Here is a 21,006-nt window from a genome sequence, read left to right on the forward strand (position 1 = left end):
ATAAACTTAAATTATATTTATGTGTATGCATGTGTGTCAAGATCTTAAGTAAACAAATGGTAAGAATAACGTAGAACTGAAATAATTCAGCTGAGATTAGTAACGTTGCCGTTTTTCCCCTTCATAATTGCTCTGACTTAGATTTGGAGTATGAAGCAAGACACCTGTGTACATGATCTTCAGGCTCACAGCAAAGAGATTTATACTATCAAATGGAGTCCTACAGGACCAGGCACCAGCAACCCAAACTCCAACATCATGTTAGCAAGGTAAAAATACACCTCTTTCTGTTCCCTACGAAGAAGAAGAAGGATCATCTTTCTGTAACTCTACTGTCACCTTGTCGTCAGTCTTCCTGCAGACAATTCCAGTAAAAATTACCTGCATTTGTAAATCAGGTGGATGGATACAAAGGGAAAGGAATCATGTTTGAAAAAGGAAAAAGAAAGAGAAGGAAAATTGAGTCATATGATATTTAACTTTTCAGCTGTCTTGATAAAAGGATTGTAAATCTGGCATTGCACCTTCACATCGGGCATCCGGTTGGCATGAATGAAGGCACCCGGTGAGACAGGTGGCAGCCCATTCAGCCAGGTGGAATGTGTTCTAACCAGGGTCGTGCAACTCGCCGGGGCAGATATTGACAATTTTTATAGCCTTGTGAACTAACAGAGAAAAGCTTGGATAATCTTTAAAATTCCACTTGAAAATCTGTTCAAAATTCTTCTTTGAGTTTAGGAAATAGGTTTACTTGTAGAATGTCAATTGATGGTAGTACCATGGGGTTACCAAATCGGTTCATGGTGTATTCGGTTTTGGGAGGAGTTGTATCAAAGCTGTTTTATTTATTTTACTCCTTAGTCTGGGAGTGGACAGAGAAGAACTTCACTTTCTTTTAATATTGTTTTTAATACCAATTATTTCCCTTGCCTTTCTCTAAGCCCACCGTTTGGGATTTAGATGGATTGTAGCAAAAAACAGCACTGAAGCAAAGTGAACCTCAGTTCTAGAGAATTATGGAATGCTAATTCATTAAATAATGCAAATCCGTTAAGAATAAGATCTCTCTGGAACCATTTATCCTATTAATGACAATATATATTTGACCTTCCTGAATAAGAGCAGGTAGAATCTCAAAAGGAGGTAGCTTGGCCCTCTTAGGGGTAGTGATCTGATCCTACCCAGCACCCTAGGTAAACTCAAAGGGTCCGCATACAAGAATTCAGTTCTGTAGATATAGTTCTTGTCATTAAAAACATAAAGGCTGTAGTGAATATTAGCTTTTCTGTTTGAAACATTATTTCTTGCTTAGCTGAGGGAAAAAGCCTGTGGTATTCTCTTAAAATGTTTACAGTATCAAACTACAAATTGATTAACGCCTGAATTAAGACATGCTTCTGTTTGAATGCTTCTTGCAGTGCATCGTTTGATTCCACTGTTCGGCTGTGGGACGTTGACCGAGGGGTCTGCATCCATACGTTAACAAAACATCAAGAGCCTGTCTACAGTGTAGCTTTTAGTCCCGATGGAAAATATCTAGCCAGTGGGTCCTTTGACAAATGTGTCCATATATGGAATACTCAGGTACTGTGAAGCACGTCTGGTTTAGATGACACATTAATAGCAAAAGCCTAAATGGAAAATATATGTACCTTTGTAGCGTTTGACCTGGCAGCCAAGGTGAACCTGATTGTATCGACTGATACAAATCCCAGCAAAACAGTTGAGTCACTCAGGTGGAGTGAGGTGACTGTCCAGAACATTTCTGCTCAGGCTTCATTGTATGCTAAAACACTAGCATGCATGAAAATAGGTGCATCATATTGTGCCGTCAGCTTTGTGAAGCAAGGGTGTGGATTGATTCTTAGAAATAAGTGATGCTTTTATTTAGTAACAAGCTGAGTTCAGTTGTGAGTCCGATGCACCTGGCTTATACTTTGTGATGAGGACATGATAGATACAAAGGGTGTACAGGCTGGGGACAGGAGATATTCTGGAGAAAAGTGGGACATCATAGTTCCACAGATTTAATTCTGGGTACTGATGCCTCACAGCCTGAATTAACAACAAACTTTAGAAGAGACTGCCTCAGCCTAACTCCCCAGGCTTTTACTGTTAGAAAGTTGACAAAACCAGCTGTCTAAGAGCCCTACACTAAATTGCTTTCTGGAGGAGCCTGTTTTTCTTCATTATCAAAGACCAGTTTCCTAACTTCAGTACCTTATGGAGATGACCATAGTTGGGAGATGTGAATAGCCCCCTCTCGCCACCACTCTTCTTTTTAACGTAGTGCCACGCGACAGAGAAAAAGAAGGGGAGCTTCTGTATCAAATGTTTGCATGCTGTTTTGCTTTGTAGAGTGGAACTCTAGTACATAGCTACCGAGGCACCGGGGGCATCTTTGAAGTCTGCTGGAATGCTAGAGGAGACAAAGTGGGAGCAAGCGCATCAGACGGATCGGTAAGAAGCTCTTACACATTGTAAGTGTTGGGTGGAGATTACTCTTCTGGAGAGTGTCAACAAAAAAACGTACATGCCATACTGCCTTCTCTGGACAGAGCTGAAGGGTAGGCAGCTCAAGACAGAAATAAGAAATTCTGTGAAGTACAGTAAAAACTCTCCTGCTTGGAAAGTTTTAAATACTAGGAGGTGGTGTTCCTGTTGGAAATGAAGAATGCTTGTGGAATAGGTGAATATTACTGAAGATGGGAATGACTTTTAAATACATATTTGAGAAGAACAATGGTAGTGCTGTTTCTATCATTATTTATCTCATCCGTCAATTTTTAATGAAGGTCAGGTCACAGCAGTCAACTCTCTAATAAACAGTTGTCCTGAAGCTTTCTAAGTTGTATCCCAGAGAAGAAGATCGCCCTTGAATAGTTACTAAAAGAGGAATTTTTCAGGTTGATGCCCAAAGATTTCATTGTGTGGTAAAGGAGAAATATTGCCATAGAGATACTGATTATTCATTACTATTTTTGCTGTTAATGTTACTTTAAAAAATGTTCAATTGTAGCATGATCAGCTTCTGAAGGACACACATGTTATAACACACTCTACAGCTTTTCAAAATAACTTTTCTGCATGGCTGGCTGGCATAACTACTTTAGAGCAGTATTTTTCAATTGGTTTTAACAAAGGGTACACCTACGACATGATTCACTTGCTTGAGCTTAGTTGTGCCGTTTGAGATGGTGCCATGCCTGGCTTCCAACAGCTGCTCCCAAGGGGCGCGTGTCCACTCTAGGTCCTGTGTCGTGCCCGCCAGGCCTGTGCATCTATTTTGGATATATTGCAGAAATCGAAACGGACGCTGTATTCAGGCAACTAAATAGAGCCCGTAGTCTTATCCGGGATGTGCCACCAAAATGTTTGTTTGTAATGCAACAAAAGCCCAGCTAAATGTTAAACAGGTGGTTTTCACGTGGGTTTTCTCCCATGTCAGGTTGTTCCCTTGCTTGCGTGCATGGAAACGGGTACCTGAGACAGGCTGATTTGAAGCTGGGGAGCGTAACATAGAGCTGGCTGATCAGCCTGCGTACGGAGCCGTCTATGAATAGGACTTCCACATCACCTTCCAAAATGGTTCTTAATGCTGAGTCTTTTCTCTCCAGGTTTGTGTTCTAGATCTGCGGAAGTAAAAGTGAAATGTTTAGAAGAAATTTCAAATGGACCAGCAGTGAATGTGTGGGGAGAAGCACTCTTCAAAACTATTCTTAACAGCTCCAGAACTGTACGAACTTGAACAAAGTTAGAGTGTACCGTGAAACCAACTCTCCCTGGCCACAGGTGTCTAGTATTTTGTCCGTAACCTTCATCAAGGAGTAAAAACACAGTCACGTCAGAGGGGGAGGGAATGGTTTCCACCTGGAACATTCAGCCTTGGAAGCATGAAGCCACCAGCTAGGCATTGCACTGTTTGGTTTGCGTCTGAGAACTTGCTCTGATGGCTGGGAAAAAAAAGCTGTGCCAAAAAAAAATTAATAAAAAAAAAAAAAAAGAAAAATGCTGTGATAAACCAAAAGGGAAAAAAAATCCTCCTCCATGCGGTGTTGTATTTTTTCCTTCCAATTTGGACACTACAGTTGCTCTCCCAAAGGACGTTCAAAGACCAGTTTGTACTGATGAAATGCTCAACTTTGTAATCACAACACTTTCTATTTTCTAGACTACTTTTTTTGTTCAGTGGTTTTTCTATCAGCTGGAATATTACAGCCTGGAGGATCCCAGGCTTAGGATGAAACTTTTGTTTTCCTTTTATTTCTCCCTTCCACTCCCAACTTCTCCTTCCTTTTTTTTCTCCTCTTTCTTGTCCCTTTTTTTTTCTTTTTTCCCTGTATGCCCATAGTAGATGCAACCAGGTGGACATGACAATGAAAATTTTTGACAGACTGCTTCTCCTCTCTTCTCTCTCTTCCTTTTCCTTTCTTTCTCTCCGTTTAAAAGAAAAAAAAATCCTCCATGCTTCAGATCTTAGCGTCTCAAGGGCACTTTCAGCAAATTGTGTAATAAGTGCTTTATATAAGAATGCAGTGCTGGGGAAGATTTTTACAGGAGAAAGATGACTTTTAACAGAAAGAACCCAGTGTATTTTTGGAAAAAAAATATTTTTTATGTTAAACAGTTTTAAAAGCCTAAAATGGCCACCAAATGTAGACCAGTTGTGTAATTCAAGCAAAAAGAATGACACAGAGTCCAAGGAACATGAAAGGTGCAGTATCCTTTTTCTCTTCTCTCTCAGAAAGTGCTGTAAGAAAAAATGCCATTTGATACAATAAATGCCAGTCATTTGCTAAGAGTCCTCTTCCAGCAGCCAGCCATTCATATAGTCTCATTTCGTTGTTGTGGCTGTTTGGTGATGTACATGTATTAAAAGGGATTCGTAAGTCTGAGACTATAGATAGAGCATTCATTTTCTTCAGTCCATATTTTGGTTTATCCTTGGTAACCAGGTGAAAACAATTGTGTATCTTCTTTCCTCTAGCAATAGTTCAGATGTCATACAGAACACGGGTTTGGCTGCCCGTGGCCTTGCTGAGCAGCGCTGTCCTCCGCTATTCATCCCACTCAGCTGTTTCTCTTCCAGTAAGTCAGTGGGATTTTGCCACTGACTTAAGGGGACCGGTTGGACCAAGATCTATTGACTGCATCTGTCATCGTTGAAGAACAGACTCTTGCCAAGCTGCTGTCCGTCCGTGGTCGGCACACACCTAGAAGGGCTCTTCATCGCATTGGCAGTATGTGGTGCTGCTGTCACCCTCAGCCGCGTGCGGTCTGCGTGCTGCAAGGAGAGCTCTGGCTCCGCACTGGGAGGCTCACTGTCTGCCCAGACAGGGCGTCCTCAGTGCGGTGCTCAGAAGACAACGTAGAACTCTGCATTAGGTGAGGACATGATAAAGGATATATAAATTCTATCTCAACGTACATACTAGTAAAAAGTTACAGCGGGTGAAATGATCAGAATGACAATAAAGACTTCCAAAGCACCACCTTTTCACTTCGGACATGATTTCCTCTGCAAGCTATACATCTGCAGTGATGCCTGCTGAAGACTACATTACTCTTAAGAGCAAGTGATGGATGCAAAGAAGGATGCATAGGTAGAGTTTACTGAGAGTACTGCAAACTACAAGGCAACTTCGGGGTGGTGGCAGCCGTTATTTAGACAAATCCTCAGAACTGGCTGAGTCAAACAGGTGTCCTCTCTAGCCCACAGGCTAGGCTAGGATTTGTAGGAGAGAGAAAAACAAACAAGCAGAGAAGCCCCTTAACATCAGGTAGTACCTTCCTGCCTAAAGTCGCTATTTCTGTAACACAGGGTCTTCCCTTTGATTTGACCACGGCTGCTGCACTGGTGATTTGATCTGAGCAAAACCAAAACCAGAGCCCTAGTGCTGAACTGGTGGTGCAAGACCCGCCAAGCATCATGGCATCATCACGGAATCCCTACCTCATTTTTTCTCCTGTGTTTTCCTCTCTTTACGCTTGCATCTGGACAGTGTCTTGGTCCTTCTGGTTGAACTAGCCACTGTCGGCTTCAGCTGCATTTCTTAAAGATACACATTTGGGAAGGAGAAAAGAATGAAAAGAAATAACTGCTAAAAGGGTTACTCAGTCCTGAGGTGAAAACAGTTACATGGGATTTTGGTTATTAATGACAGTTAGGCTTGTTTATAACTTACATCAAAGAATTGGACAGTGGAAGGTATCAAGGATTATTTTTGGTGTTAAATACGTTCACATATTGGTTTTAGTTTTCTGCTCCAAGCGCATGGGCTGTAGATGATCACGTGACAGTTTTGCACTGTTTTATAATAACCACGTGTACCTACTAATTTAAAGTCACTACTTAAAAAAAAAAAAAACAGAGTCTTTGTTCGAAGAGAGACTTGAATTTGAATACAAAGGTTTAACGTGGTTTTATAAAGCACGGTTGGGTCGATGATTTGATTATAGTCATTGCACGGACATGATTAACTTCCTAAGCTGCTTTGGGTGGTGTTCCTGAGAACAGCACGCAGAAGCTCCCGGTCGCAGGCAGTGGAGGGCAGCGTGGATGGGGCGCTGGCCTTGCCTCTGGCCCTGGAGCGACGCTTGAATAGGCCAGGCCTCCGGACTGAAAGAGGTGAGGATGCTCAGTCCGAGCTCAGCGACGCCCCATGGCTGGCTGGCTGCATAGCCCGTGTTTCGTGGTTGTTCCTGGGACAGCTACTGTAGATAACTCGGCGGCGTCCATGATGCCCGTTTCTTTTTCCTTTCGCCTTTTCTTAAATTGTCAGAACACCACCTTTCCTCTGCCCGCCTACACGGAGGTAAGAAGCCAAGAGAAACAAAATTTGAAAAATAGTTGGTTTGCAAAGCCTACGCATGAAAGAGGCTGCTGGTCCAGAGACTTTTCCATACAAACCATCAGATTTGAAAGCAGCGTATGCGAAAAGCTGAGAAAATTCACCTTTCTTCCCCTCCCCAAGACCCTAAAGACTGGGAAATCCTCAAAGATATTGTAGTAGATAGTTTTCGGCTAAAATGAGGGCAGCTATTAAGGAAGGCAGAAGATGTAGTTGCAAAGGCTAATCCTAGCCGAGCGGGCTGGTTTCGTTAGGAGGTGGGCAACGGGGAGAGAGAGGCTTTTCCAGGCTGGAGTTCAACGCGGGCGTCTAAGCCTAGACCTGCAGAACCGCCCTCGTGGGAGCTCTCGCTTTCCTCGGCTGCTGCGCGGCATCCCCCGGCCCGCCGTGCCTTCCTGCGGCTCCCCTGCGACAGAACAGCATGAAGCAACAGGCTGGTCGACTTCATTTTTTTCATACAGTATGTTTGGATAATTTTGTTTATAGTTCTTTGTAACAGAAGAGAAACTGAAAAGCTTAAGTGGCCAAACAGGATTGTGAAAGCATCGAGAGACTTACTGGATTTTTATCATTGCTGGCTGGCTGGAACGGGCCTTGAAGTGAAAAAAAAAAAAGTTTCTGAAAAACCACTCGACTCTGGGGGTTAGAAGGATACTGAATCTTTTATGTAGAAAACACTGGGTCCCTTACGGGGCACTAAAGCGCCTGACTTACAGGGTTATACACACATTAACCCCATGCTACATCTTAGAAATTTCCTTTTAATTTGTTTAAAAAAAAAAAAGAAAAAAATAGCTAATTTTAGAGCCAAGTGAAGTGCACTTTGTCAAATGTAAGGGTCTGCTTTGTTTTTGGGTTTCTTTTTTCTTTTTCCCTCTTTAATTTTTCCTCCTTTTTTTCCTCCTTTTGCCTTTTTAAAAGATGTGGTTCTTTGTCAATTGCAGAAATGTTCTTTCAGCCACTCACTGAAATTCTGAATTCTGGCTTCTGCAGTTTTTATTGTCTGTGTCAGACTTGCAGCCAGACTTGGTTCTCATTTCAGCATTTCCTAGGTTCTGTTGAGACAACATCACCCCTTATTTTGTTTCTCCCCCACCCACACTTTCTTCAAATTCACCTTGTGTATTGTAGCTCATTTGTTTTAAGGAGAGAATCAACAGATCATATTCAGTGTCTTGAATAAATTGCTATATTTTGATATTAGAGAATTCTGTGCGTGTTGTTCCTTATTCTTTCCTGGCTGTTTTGCATCCTGCGCTTAAGAGCTGGGGTTGGGTGACTTAAGCTGTAACGTGGTGTCACGACCTAAAGGGTTACCCGGCCTCCGGGTGCGTAACGATCGAGACCCTGGGGTCGCAGGGTTTTGTAGGACACGAGGGCACGCAGGCTTTTTCCTCTGGATTTCTCGGCTTTATTACAGACTGCCACAAATACCACACCAATCACCTCAAGCGAGAGTACCTATGATTAAGAAAGCGAATATATATATATATATATAAAGCTATTACAATTAATATCAGGAAGCAATAGTATAGCAACAATGAGTGCTATAGCAGCGATCAATTCTAGCAACAATCAATTCTAGCAGTATCCAATAATAGCAGCAATGAAGTGTATATATATATATATATATATATATATATAAAATACTACAGGTTACCAGAAAGTTAATACCAGTGAAGCAAACGCATCAATAATGTACCAGCAGGTATACTTAGGGTAGGTTACTTACATGTATGTATGTGGCACCAAGCGCATGAGACAGATCTGGGAAGGGCCCCAGCCATGGCAGAGGTGGGAGGACAAACCAGACCGGCCCCAGCCCTGGGCTCGGGGGGCAACACTAAAGCAACAGGCAGAGTCTCACTTCAAAGATGGTCCATCTCGCGGAGTCTGGCGTCAGCCAGGCGCCCCAGCGAGGGTCCAGGCTCTCGCAGAAAGTTCCCGCAGACCTGTTTGGGAAAGGGACAAGTATGGGCAGCACGGGAAGAGAAGCCCCGTTTTGGATAGAAAGTCGGGTTTGTATCATAGAGATCTAAGAGGCTGTAGGACACCAGCACTTCGAGCAGCCAATAGACACTGTTAATACCTGGTTTTCACCTGGGACAGCCAATAGATGATGATGATGATGATGTCTGTTCTCTCGGACCAATTTTTATTTGGGGGGATTTTTCCTGTTCTTGCAGATAGACTAGCCCATGGCAGTTACTCATTCTTGCTTTCTCAGGATGTTTCCCCCTTTTTCCAGTTTATTTTTCACCTTTTCAGACAATAAGTTGCCATTACAGCTCCTTGGTTTCGTGCTTATTGAGGGTATCTCAGGATGTCTCCAGTTTCTAGGTACCCAGCTGCACCTCAAAGATGCTGGCTGCGCTTCTCAAGGATGCTTCTGGTTCCCAGGCTCGCAGCTCCCAGGCTGGCAGGCAATGTCTCGTGCAGTATTTCAGCGACAGCTTCTGTTCAGTACTTTTTCCCTTCTAACCAGGTCATCTATAAAGGCTGTTCACATCACATGTGTGTTGTTCAGTTTTATTTTCCTCCTGCGATGCATTTATGGGAAATCTATACAGCTGGTCAGGAACCAATTTGAGTAAGATTGGGTTGAAGTACTTTTTAAAAAGTTTCCTTAAAAAAGTTTCCTCAAAAAAGTTTCCTCAAAAGGAAGTTTCTCCAGATAAAATAAATTGGACTGTAGTTCCAATCAAAGTAATTAATAATTTGTCTTGAAGCTAGCAAGTTTTAAATTCAACCTTGCTTGAGCAGTTGGAGGTTTTTGAAGAACTCCAGAATACTCCAGCTGGCGCGATGGGGACGCAGGCGTCCCCGCTGGCAGGAGCGCCCGCGGGCACCGTCCCGTCGCTCCTCGCTCTGCCCGGGGCTCACGGCACTGACACCTCAAAGGGTACGGTGGGGGTTTTTTAGTTTTAACAGGCTGAATGTTGAGTGGGTTTTAGCTGGGTTTTATTCCACAAAATGGTATCCGCGGTACTTAATGGGGGGATTCAACATGAAACGTGGGATTTTTGCTTTGTGACCGTGTAACACGCTGACCATTCCCCTAAGCCAGGGCTGAAAGATTGTCAAAAGCCTTCAAAAGGAATCAGCGCTCAGAAGAGACACAGTCTTACGTGTCACTTCATCTAGCTTTTAGGTATTGAGGGCCCTTGAGCATTCGGTTAGGGTTGATATACAACAACTGGGAAAACTCAAGTGCTAGAATAACTGGTATGCTGATGATGAGCACCTCACCACACCATCAAATACTCAAAAAAGAGCAACTATGCCCTTCCGTGCCACTTGTCTCAGTTCATGCTCTGAAATTTGCACAGCAGTAATGTACAATTAATTCCCTGTAACTGTACGAGCTGAAAGCCATAGGACAAATAAGTTTGTTCAGCTCTCACAAGACCAGGAACCACCCGGAGTCTTCATAACGGTGAGAGCTAAGGCGGCAGCCACGGCGGGGCCAGAGCTTTCAGAGGCAGCGCTGTATAAAAGCTCTCACGTTACCTGCTTCTTAAACAAGCGCGATGCGATGGTGCTATTTTCAGTCACGTCATTTCCAGGCATGTTTCAAGAAAATGTACGACTGTCAAACTAAAATTGTAGTTTAGTTTTCCTTTATTTATCCTATAAATATTTACTTAGCCTGTAAACTATTTGACAAGTAACACTGGAAGCACTGAGCAGTCCTAAACACATGCTTCTCACTTTTGTCAGCACGTACCACAATATAAGGATATTTGTTAGAGCTATTCTGGGAAGATGTAACATTGCAGCATCTCACTCAAAACCACGTATTTCCCTGCCATCTTTCTATGTATCATTTCCCGTCAAGGGAAAGATCAGCTGCGTCCATTAAGAGTGCATACAATTTCATATCTAAGCTCCATGCTCCGAAAAGCAATTTTTAAAGCTTTGAAGTCTCTTAAGTGAAGAAATGACTCACTTGGCAAGGACTTTATCATCCTTGCTGACTCCTTTCCCAACAGGAAGGAAGATCTTTGCTTCCTTAGAGATAGGGTTCTTTCTGCTTCCTTTTGAATATATTCAGAAAACCAAAAGAATGCCAAACCTAATAACCACAGGAAAGCAGCTCTAGCCTCTTTTCCTGCTGCAAGGTCTAACATCTTCTACCTTCGCAGAAGCAGCCTTGACTTCACCGTGTAAATCATTAGTATCTATCTTAATACAAAAGCTCAAGAAAAGATTCTGCTCATCTCTTTCCAAGTCCTTCCCATTACAAACCAGGACAAAGCTGGCATCCCTGTCCTTCGCTACAGTAATTCATCACAGTAAGAAATGCACACCAAAGGAGACAGGAGTTAGTTGCAGAGCCCTGCCATTCTGCAGTTCCAACACTCAGAATTACCTTGCTAGGCTTCTGGAAATCAGCGGCATCAAGAAAGCGTCGCGTCCTTACACGCTGTGTTGCAGTTCCTGAAAAACTCTCAATGTTTTGTTTGAGGGCAAAAGAGAAAGGTCAAAGCCTTAGAAGGGTTTTTGAGACTTTCTGCAATCCTTACAGCCACGGCGTCCTGCCACCAGGCGGACTGAAAGAGATGTCGAGTCCCCGCAGAGGCTACCATCAGTGAGGACACCGAGGGTGGAGAGGATCAGAGACTCCTGAGAATAACAGAAACCTGATGGGAAAAGTCCGCAACGTGGTGTTGCCATCTTTTAAGTCCTGGACAATGGCTGCTTGTCGGCTTCTTTCCCAGAGGCTAGTTTGGGGAGAATCATGAGAAATTTCTGCGCAATGAGACGACCATGTCTAATCATCCCACCCACTCGCCTTCCTCCACTGAAGATGAGGCAGGCAGAGAGCCTGTGGGTCGGTCAGCCCACACAGACACCCAATTTTTTCATATCCACATTAAAGTCCAGGTCTCGTGACTCGATCAAGGAACACAGATCAAAGGAATAAAAAAAAAAAAAATCAAACCTTTCTAATCTACCAGCTTTTAGAATGGCATTCCTACTTGGGCCTGCCTCAGTACAGAGACATTGCTGAGGACTGGAGTAAGAGCTATAAACATCTTTTCACGGACAAGAAATATCAGCTTTTAACAGAAAATCCTAGATCTCCTAGACAGAGCAGTTAAAAAAAAAATGTGTCTCGGTACAAAAAACGCTCTGGACTCTGTGCCAGAGTCTGCAAAAGATCCATAGATTCAGGTGTATTTCTCCAGGTGCAAATCTGGAAACTGAAATTTGGTATGGGAACAACCACCATTTCTCACCACTGCAGAAGTTCCACCAGCCCTCCTGAGACTGGGGAAGCTAACAGATGAACTGCGCACATCACTGCAGACCCCTTACGACAAAAAAAACATTTCTATCAATACGAACCAGCGAATTTCTGCCTGTTTTTTTTCATTCTGCAGCGTCAAGGAAGCGAGCAGAAATTACCAGCGCTCAGGTGGGGAGAGAGGAACCAGTCTATGCGCAAGGCGAGAACGTGTCCCACAGCTTTCCCTGCCAAACCTTACATAAAACTTACTTACTTTAAAAAAAAAACAAACAAAATCCATCCTGATCCATTTCTTGAGCCCAATCTGTTCCAGTAGGAACTGAACTCACAGCAGCACCTTTAGCAGAAAAGAAATAATATCTTATTACATATTGTCACTTGGTCACTCCTTTCCATGTTCTGAACCACAAAAGGTTTGGTGCTCATTCCTCCTTCGGTGGAAGGATGAGCTGATCGATTCCAAAATGAAATTAATTTAAGAGAATGAGGAACATCTTGCTTTCTGCTCTACTATTTTGACCTACTTCATTAATACTGTCTTTCTCCTTGCTATGCCCTGTATGTCTTGGGCTGGGGAGATATTATTGCCCAGAAAGAGCTGTTTCTCTGGATTCTTTTCTAAGATGGACTTTCCCTTTGGGCTTGCTTCTCCTGAGCAAATATCCTCCAGTAGCCTCTTGGAGGCCCATGTAATGGATTATTGCTTGAGTTGGCTGAATGAAACACAACCAACCGAACACCCCGGCTGGCATTGGCAAACGGCCCTGAAAAAAATGCGGAGAAGACAAAGCAGTGGCAATTTAATGAGGAAATGTTGCTGGATTTTTTGATGCTGTCTTTGAAGGATATTTGGGGGCATTAGTGAATTGCATGTTGAAAATTTTATTTCAATGAAAATTTCAGTTTGGGTAAACAGCAAGCTTGTTGATCATTTGAGTAGTGTCTTCTGGGGAGCTTCTTGTTGGTTTTTAATAAAAGGTATTAAGATTTGGGGGAGAACCACCAAAAAAGTTCTAAAACAATAAAGAGTTAATAGTTTACCCGTCACCAGAAACTATGAAGTTATAGTGTTAAAACCTATGGAGTACTTACATGGGTACATGTGTGTGTTTCAATGTGTGCGCGCGCTGACATACGGGTCGCTTGTGTGATTGTGCTGGCATATTTATCAGTTTCTTTCGCAAGTGCCTACGGGAGCAGGACGAGCGGCAACCCCACAGTTTCGCAGGTATGATTGGAATCTCACCTGGCATAAAATGAATCCATTAACTGGGTATATCTACAGCACGGTATCTTCATAAACTGAACTAAAACAATACATACCGTTTTTGTCTCCCAATAAGGTACCAATAAAACTACTACCCAAAACAGGTAAAAAACATTTTTTTAAGGTTTTACAGCCCGGTAGCCAGCGGGCTAGTGCTCAGGCAGCTCTGCTGACAGACACCAGCGCCGGGGGCAGGCAGCACCCGGACCATCCCTCGCAGCCCCAGCCGGAGCCCTGAGCAGGGGGCCGTGGCTCCCTGGGGAGGATAAATGCATCAGAAGAGAGGAACAATTCCCAGACCCTCGTGGCCGCCTTTGTGTCGTCAGCTCACCCGCTCGTGCCTTTCACAGGTTTCCAGTTATTCAACATCAGCCTCACTACCATTTCAGTCATAAAGCTCACCAGCATCAGACCCCAGCAAAGGAGTAAGGCCTCTATTACATTTAAAGGTATTTATTAAAAAGTCTTTTGTCTTTAGTGAAAAGCATTTTGTTAATGTAGACGTGATGGGTTTTCATTTTAAATTCAAACATCACATTGAAGGAATCTGGGTATACCAGCTTCCAGACTATAAAATCCCTGGGAAATAAGGAAAAAGCCTCCTTATCTAGCCTTGGCCGTATTGCTCTGGGTGTAATTGCATTCCTAGGGGATGGCTGACTGCCGGACACGGGGCGTTAGCAGAGCTGGGTTGTTACCCAGAGCACTTAGGATGGCTGGGGGAACGCCTCTCAGCCTGGCAAGTCCTGGCTGGTGCCTTGGGGAACGGGCTGGGGAGAAGAACGCTGTGCTCCCCGTCACATGGAGGCGCATGACTGCGGCAGGGCGGGAGGACGCCGTCTCACTGCCACGTAAAATGTGCTGCTTGCTTGAGTGCTTTAGCCTAAGGAGAGAGTTGCGTTGCTTGCTTCTTTCTTTCTTTCTTTCTTTCTTTCTTTCTTTCTTTCTTTTTCTCAAGGAAATTCACTCAAGATCTGCTGTAGCAGGCAAAACAGGAGCAGATGCTATCACGTGGCTCCAGCTGCGATGAATGGCTGCCAGCGTGCTTCTCCTGAGCCTTGATGCCCTCTGAGTGGGGAGGACACTGCAAGGACAACCCAACCCACACAGCTGGTTCCTTACACTGCGCAAAAAAAACCCCACTGCATTGTTTTAAACCCATGTCTTTAAAACGTGCCTTTTTAATCAGCACGATAAAAGAGGTCATGTTTGGGTTTACACATTCTGAAGACTTTTCAGGAGGCTCACAGATGCGTGAGTGGGTGGGTCCCCCTCCAGAGGCAGCTGGAGAGCAAGGATCCAAGGCCTCCGTTTACCCTCTGCATCCCTCTCGGCTATGCTGTGTGAAAGCGTTCAGTAGGTCACGGGAGGCAGAGGAAAGCTGGTGAAAGGCCTGGCCAACAAAGGTTGTCTTTTTTAACAGACATGCTGTCTTCTTCTCCAGAGGGAGGGAACCCATCTCAAGCCACCACGACTCTTTTCCATCCTGTAAGCCCCAGGTTCCTTCCCATGGAAGTGAGGGCAGAGATTACCTGAATCTCAGCCCAATACGACACCAGGGCACGAAGAGAGACTCACGGTCCCCTCAGGTGCTGCGACCCACAGCAGGACAGAGCCACAGGCAATAGTGAGCTGCCACCTCGCCAGCCTCCCCAGGTCAAGGCCCTGGCTTTGCAAAGAGACAAATGTCCCCTATGGAGAAGCCTGAAAGCTTAAAAGGCTTCTTGCCACCCCAAAATGCAATGAGCCCCAGTGACCAAGCAGTGAAGGAGCAGCACAAAGTCTTCCCATCACTTTCATCACTGGATGGTTTCCATGATGTCAGTGTGCTCGATCCCCACTCCTCCCTACTGCCGGGGATGGGAATGCGGTACTGCAGCTGATAAACCCCGGTGAAGTAACCAGGTCAGATGAAAAAAGTGCAATAAGACCCCCTTCTGATGTTACAAAAAGAAGTGCGGTCTTCAAAGCTGTCTCAGGCTTTTCTTAACCGTAGATCTTTTCATTTATGAACAGACGATAAAGCGTCCTTTTATACATCATCACACACCTTTTCCAATGGTTGCTCAGGTGGATTTCATGTCTATCTTCCTATTCCATTCAGGCAACACGAATTATTTGGTAGGCTTTTTTGGCATACTGCCTTTTCTTTTTCAACTGACTGGTACAATTTCTCAAATTGACTGGGTTATTTACATACAAATACTATTTTTACCTTTGGGCAAGAAAAGAATACCCAGTTTCTTCTATTGAAGCTTCCCAGGGCAAATTTACCTGTTGTAAGTTTTTATGCAGATTAACATCATACCATACTCATATTTGTAAATATAAATGACGGGATGATTTTCATCTGGAGGCTTTATAGAGAGACACACGGCTGTTAGCCATAATGGTTTCTAACCACAGCAGACTAACACCTCCAGCTGGAATTCCCTCCCTTTCCAGAGATGGCAGCCATCATGTGACGTGCAGCAAAACTGCCTGCTCCCTTGTTTTCCTGAGTGAATTCAGTCTCCGGATCCCTCAAAAGTCTCAGACTAGAAAAAGCTCCACGCATGCTCCCAGCTCAGAAACAGTAACGCAAACTTCTTTAACATCCATTAGTCTGTGCCCAACGCCTGACCAAAAGGCCTCACAGGGTGAGGGTGAGAGCCCAGATCACAGGAGGCTTTGAATCACAGGCTGGTGGAGGTGGGAAGGGACCTCTGGAGGTCACCTGCTCCAACCCCCCGCTCCAGCAAGGCCACCTGGAGCCGGTTGCCCAGGATGGTGACACGGGAACTGGACATCAGGCCCAGGCACTTCCAGGGCAGCTCCTCCAAAACGGATGGCTGCATTTTGGGAGCCAAATTAAGACTACAAACTGTTTTCAGAGAACCCAACACAGTGACACCAGATGACAACAGGTTTCGATCCCCCACTAATGTAAAACGGGATTCATACCAGCGCTGTGAAGCTCTTCTTAACCCTCGAATGCCTTTCATAACAGAGCCTTCCCTTGGTCTAGCCACCAGGTTTTTAACTTGTTTAACCAAACAAAATGGGAACGTGAATTCAAACCAGCCCTGTAGAGCTTGCTGTGTAAAAGCCGCACTCTTCTCGCAGAAGGTTTTCCATTACAAAGCAGCAGGAGAAATTCCAAGCTGGGTGGAAAGCTGGTGTCTGCTGGGGAGAAAAGCAATCACTTTTAGACTATTTCTCTATACCTCTGCTAAGGAACTGCAAAATACTGTGTGCTGTCCGCCAAACTCTCAAGCAGCAATAGATCACATAATGCTTCAGAGGGATTGAAATAAATTTCAGCGATCATTCTGAGTAAAGGGGCTCTCGCAGCTTCTTGTGGCTGAGACTTTCTGTCTGCAAAATCCTAATCTCATCTGGAAGTTGCCCAGAATATATCCCTCACGCTACATCATAGGACATTTTTATGACAGCGGGATTGCTCATTTCACCTTCATCAGAAGCAAATTCATTTTGGAGTGAGGAAAGAGAAAGTTAGGACACTTCCACTCTGAAGTATTTGTTTCCTCCCCCTACACAGGGAACTCCCGGCTGGGAACTCTCCCTCGTTATCCTCAGTCCCTATTAACATCAACTAACATGCGCGGTGTGAACACCCACACAAGCCGGCGGTCCCACGTCCTACGCAGTCATGCTGCTTTCACAGCACGCTTCTGGCTCGTACACAGCCAAACTCCAGCTCTGACTCCATGGACTGGTTTTGTGTTAGTCCAACTTCCCAGACACATTACAGCTTGTTCTAAAACTAAGGGCATTATAGTCATTTGGCCACAGAAGGCACCTACCATAATATAGATAACTAACATATCTTTTTCTAGTAGTTCTTTAACACAGTATTGCATTTTCACCTCTCATTCTGCTTGTAAAAGGTACTTAAAGTAAAAACTGAGACAAATGTAGGCTGAGCTACACAGTCCTGCAGAAGCACATACACCTAACAACATATTCGCGTCAACTCGATGTCATTATAAATGATAACATTAACTAATGCTCCAATAAATACAATTGACCTGAACCTGCTTTATTCCATACTAACTTGTGAAAACACACATGATGTATGAGACACAAAAGGACCCCATCAAATTTATTTTGTTTTGTTATCAGCCGACCTCTTCACAAAAATCATCACTCCTGCAAAACACAGAGAAGCCTGAACTAATTTCCAGGGCTCTAAAAACTCCCTAATCCTGAAGACATTCAAATTGAGATTTAGAGCTAAGCTTTCTACTTTTGAGTCATAAATCTTCCTATTTTAATTAGAAACACGGGCTTTTCTATGTGTGGATGCCACATTTGGGTCTCACCAATGTTTCCATTATATTGCGTTTGACCCAGTTCAGAGGGTCCCGTTGGCTGCGGTGGGTTCCAGCAAGGTCACCCGTCCCTTCGGCCTTTCAACCCTCATTCTAGCGATGCCATGAACAGCAAAACGTCCTCTCAAGGCTTTCAGTTACACAGCACATACATACAAACACATCCCCGCCCATGCTGCTCCTTTCTGTAGACTGAGCCGTGCAAGTTCACAGCCCAGCAGGTCCTGGCCGTACCACAGATTTAAACACACCGAGCAGGGGCAAGGGTAAGCTGGCTGGGAACACACTCTGAACCATGGGGCTGTCAAAGGTCTAGGGATGGCCACAGCGGTTCTCTTCCTAGGTACGATGGTCTGATTTCTTTTCCAGGACTCTTTCAATCTTGTGTAGTGTGAGGACACAGAAGCTGGGGAGAGCTAGAAAGACACCCATTCTTGTTACCTGCGTGGGAGAAAGTGCTTTAGTTTGCTTTGGGGTTTTGTTTTGGGTGCAAACTCAATGCTTCTATCACTCAGTGAATTTTCTCAGCCTTTTGAAAACTTTACCTACAAATCCCCTAATGAGTTTAGCTCTCTGAATGTGTAAGAATTTGCTTAGAGAGGTGCGGTGGGAGAACCAACTTTCCATACAGCTCACAGCGTACCCTAGGGAATATAAACCGCCCAGGAAAACAGATTCAAATGCATCCCTGGATATGACTGTGCTCCCTATTTTTCTCTCAGTAAGACTGCATCTGCTTCAGCTGCCATCTTCAATGTCCACACGATGTGTGCCTGTTCCTAAAGGATGAGTGACCCAGACATCATCTGACCTGTCTTAAAATTACGTTAGCTACAGTGTGGTTTAGTGAGTTCCGTCTGGGCTTACTGTAAACTTGAGGAATCCGTGAAAATTAAGAAAATGTAAGAAGATCAGATAACTTTTCATCATGAATACACAAGGACAACTTCTGAATTACAAGTCAAGTCCTGTTGTATGAGGGATACGGGGTAGGGAAGAATCACATTTACCATTTCACTTTCTAGCTTTCTCCCTGTATTTGGTCCACAAGCCCAGAGGAAGTGCTTAATGAGAGGTGTAGTTAGGATTTTGGTATTCAGACAGATGCTGGACATCATAAATGCAGAGCTTTGGTATGCAAGAAGTCTGCCTATTCAAGTAGTTTATGATTTTACTAGTGCTCACATTTCAGCTTTGCAATTAGCCTGCACATCTGGCCAAATAAAATAGTAATTAAATGTATGAGACTGGCAGGTCAAATACAGTCCCATGCATCCTCTTCCACCAACGGAGAACACCTACGAGTGTTTAAGAAAGTATTACAGGATGAGAGGACACTTTTCCTGGAAGCTTTCATTTCATCTTTCAGGGCTTAAAAATAAGTTTTGTTGAATACAGAGAACACTCACTGTGTATGGCTGGATTTAATAAGCTGGCTGGGAGGCGAGGAGGGTGTTAAATAGAGGCAATTCCACTGCACTGCCCTGTGTGTGTAGATATCCTTTTCATGAGATTCCACTACAACAATTTTATTTCAGTGCATTGATTCAACTTTTGTTTTTTTCAATTTACCTTTTTTTTTCCCCTTCAATAGATTCAGGAAGGCTTTATTGTGCTCTGGTATGCCCAAAATATACGAAGCTAAAACTGACAATTGCTGTACTCTCAAAGCATAGTACTTTAGCTACACGTATTTTATTAGACAATATCTGATCTCGTTCCCTATTTACTTCTCCTCTCAGTCACACCTTGCTGTTCCAGAGAAACAGCTGCATTCCTGCTCACAAACTGGAGAGCTGTGGGACTGTGGAAGAGACCCCCTCCCACGGGCAGTGTAAGATGAAGGCCATAGACTCTGACTTCATCTCTGGACTTCAGTATTGACAAGATCTTTCCCCTATTAACCCAAGCTACGTTTGAAACACACCTTAGAAAACAAATATTCAGGCCAGAGACAAGCACTTCCCACGTTCACCAGAAGTAGCCTGCCAGCACGCTCCTAAAAATAAGCATTTTTGAAGCAACCCTATGTACCATCATAGGCCAGAAATCCAGATGCAGAGATGAATGCACTATGGTGACTATGCAGATATCAATCATTGTCCAAATGAAAACCCGAATGTTTTCATATGTGCTGATAAGCACAAGGCTCCTTATCAGGAGCGGGCGGATGGCACATTTAGGAAGGCAGTGTTTAGGTTGGTGTTACAGCTGTACTGTCCAGCACACGGTGCCTACAGCGTGCCCTCGCTGACCCTTGGAGCACACTCAGTTTCCCCCAAAATGTAGCTGGCTGCGGCAGGCCGAGGCAGCCCCGTGAGGTCCGTGCAGCAAGCACGGGCAGCGGGGGCAATCGGGAGATGCACGCTCCTGGCGGGAAGAGACGGACACACCCTGCAACACTCGGAGAAGACAATGCTTTGCTTGAATTGTTGAATGGTGAGGCAAGAACAAGGTCCGTGCGGGGTGAAATCAAGTACAGTCATGGTTACACATGAGCAGAATCAATTGTCACCCCATTTTAAGCCATGGAGGAATGTCTCATGTACATTCACCAGAGGCTGGGAACAGCAGGTAAGGAAACTCTCCTCACACCTCCTTCTTCTGCAAGTTAAAAACCGTTCTTAGTTTGCTCTGCCATGCCCCATTTCATGTTCTCAGTGCATCAGCATTAGCTTCCTTGTCTCTAAGCTCTCAGATGAGTCCTAATCTTTCATGATGACATCCCAACACAGAGACACACCGCACACATCCCAAGGACAACCTTGAAAGAACAAGAAAAGGCGGGGAGAGAAGTGCAGCCCTTGCGGGAGGCTGCCCCAGCGCAGGGGTGCTCCAGCGCCAGCAGCCGCCCGGCACTGCTCAGGGACTGCTCACAGCCTCGGGGGCCGGGGCTGGGGCATCGCGTCTGCCCCGTCCCCCGTCTGTCCCTGTCCCACGTACACCCCTGTCCCACATACGTGCTGGAGCAGCGAAAGGAAGGAGGAATTAGTTGCTCAGTCCTCCCACAGGGCCTCTTGCTGCAGCCTGTCACCTCCCAAGTGCTTTCAAGCCACATGATTATTCCTGTGAAGCCAGAGGCTGTTTATTTGGTTTTAGGGTTTCGTAGCTTGGCCCACACCCTAGCATCTGAAAAGGTTTACCAACAATTCCACCTCCGCCTTTTTCCTGCTCTTTTGAACCCTATTGTGATGAGTATTGCACCAAAAATGTGGTCTCTATTTCATAAGGATCAATATAATCTGCTCCCAGGTCCCTGTGCTTTCTCTTCATATTTGGCTAGGAAAGAAATGACTGTGA

The 21,006-nt window shown here is 44.4% G+C and overlaps 1 protein-coding gene across 8 annotated transcripts in view; it reads left to right on the forward strand.

Annotated features, from left to right (window-relative positions):
- TBL1X (transducin beta like 1 X-linked) overlaps positions 1 to 8,016 on the forward strand; it is a 205,561-nt gene extending 197,545 nt beyond the window's left edge. For all 8 annotated transcript variants that reach the window (XM_082337750.1, XM_082337748.1, XM_082337752.1 and 5 more), the window contains 4 exons: positions 142 to 269; positions 1,419 to 1,584; positions 2,359 to 2,460; positions 3,618 to 8,016. In XM_082337750.1, the coding sequence (XP_082193876.1) occupies positions 142 to 269; positions 1,419 to 1,584; positions 2,359 to 2,460; positions 3,618 to 3,644 (423 nt within the window). In that variant the 3' untranslated portion in view covers positions 3,645 to 8,016. The remainder of the gene's footprint in view (positions 1 to 141; positions 270 to 1,418; positions 1,585 to 2,358; positions 2,461 to 3,617) is intronic.
- Positions 8,017 to 21,006: the final 12,990 nt, after the last annotated feature.

Source organism: Platalea leucorodia (genome assembly GCF_965183815.1).
Source record: "Platalea leucorodia genome assembly, chromosome: 2".
In the NCBI taxonomy this organism is placed as follows: Eukaryota; Metazoa; Chordata; class Aves; order Pelecaniformes; family Threskiornithidae; genus Platalea; species Platalea leucorodia.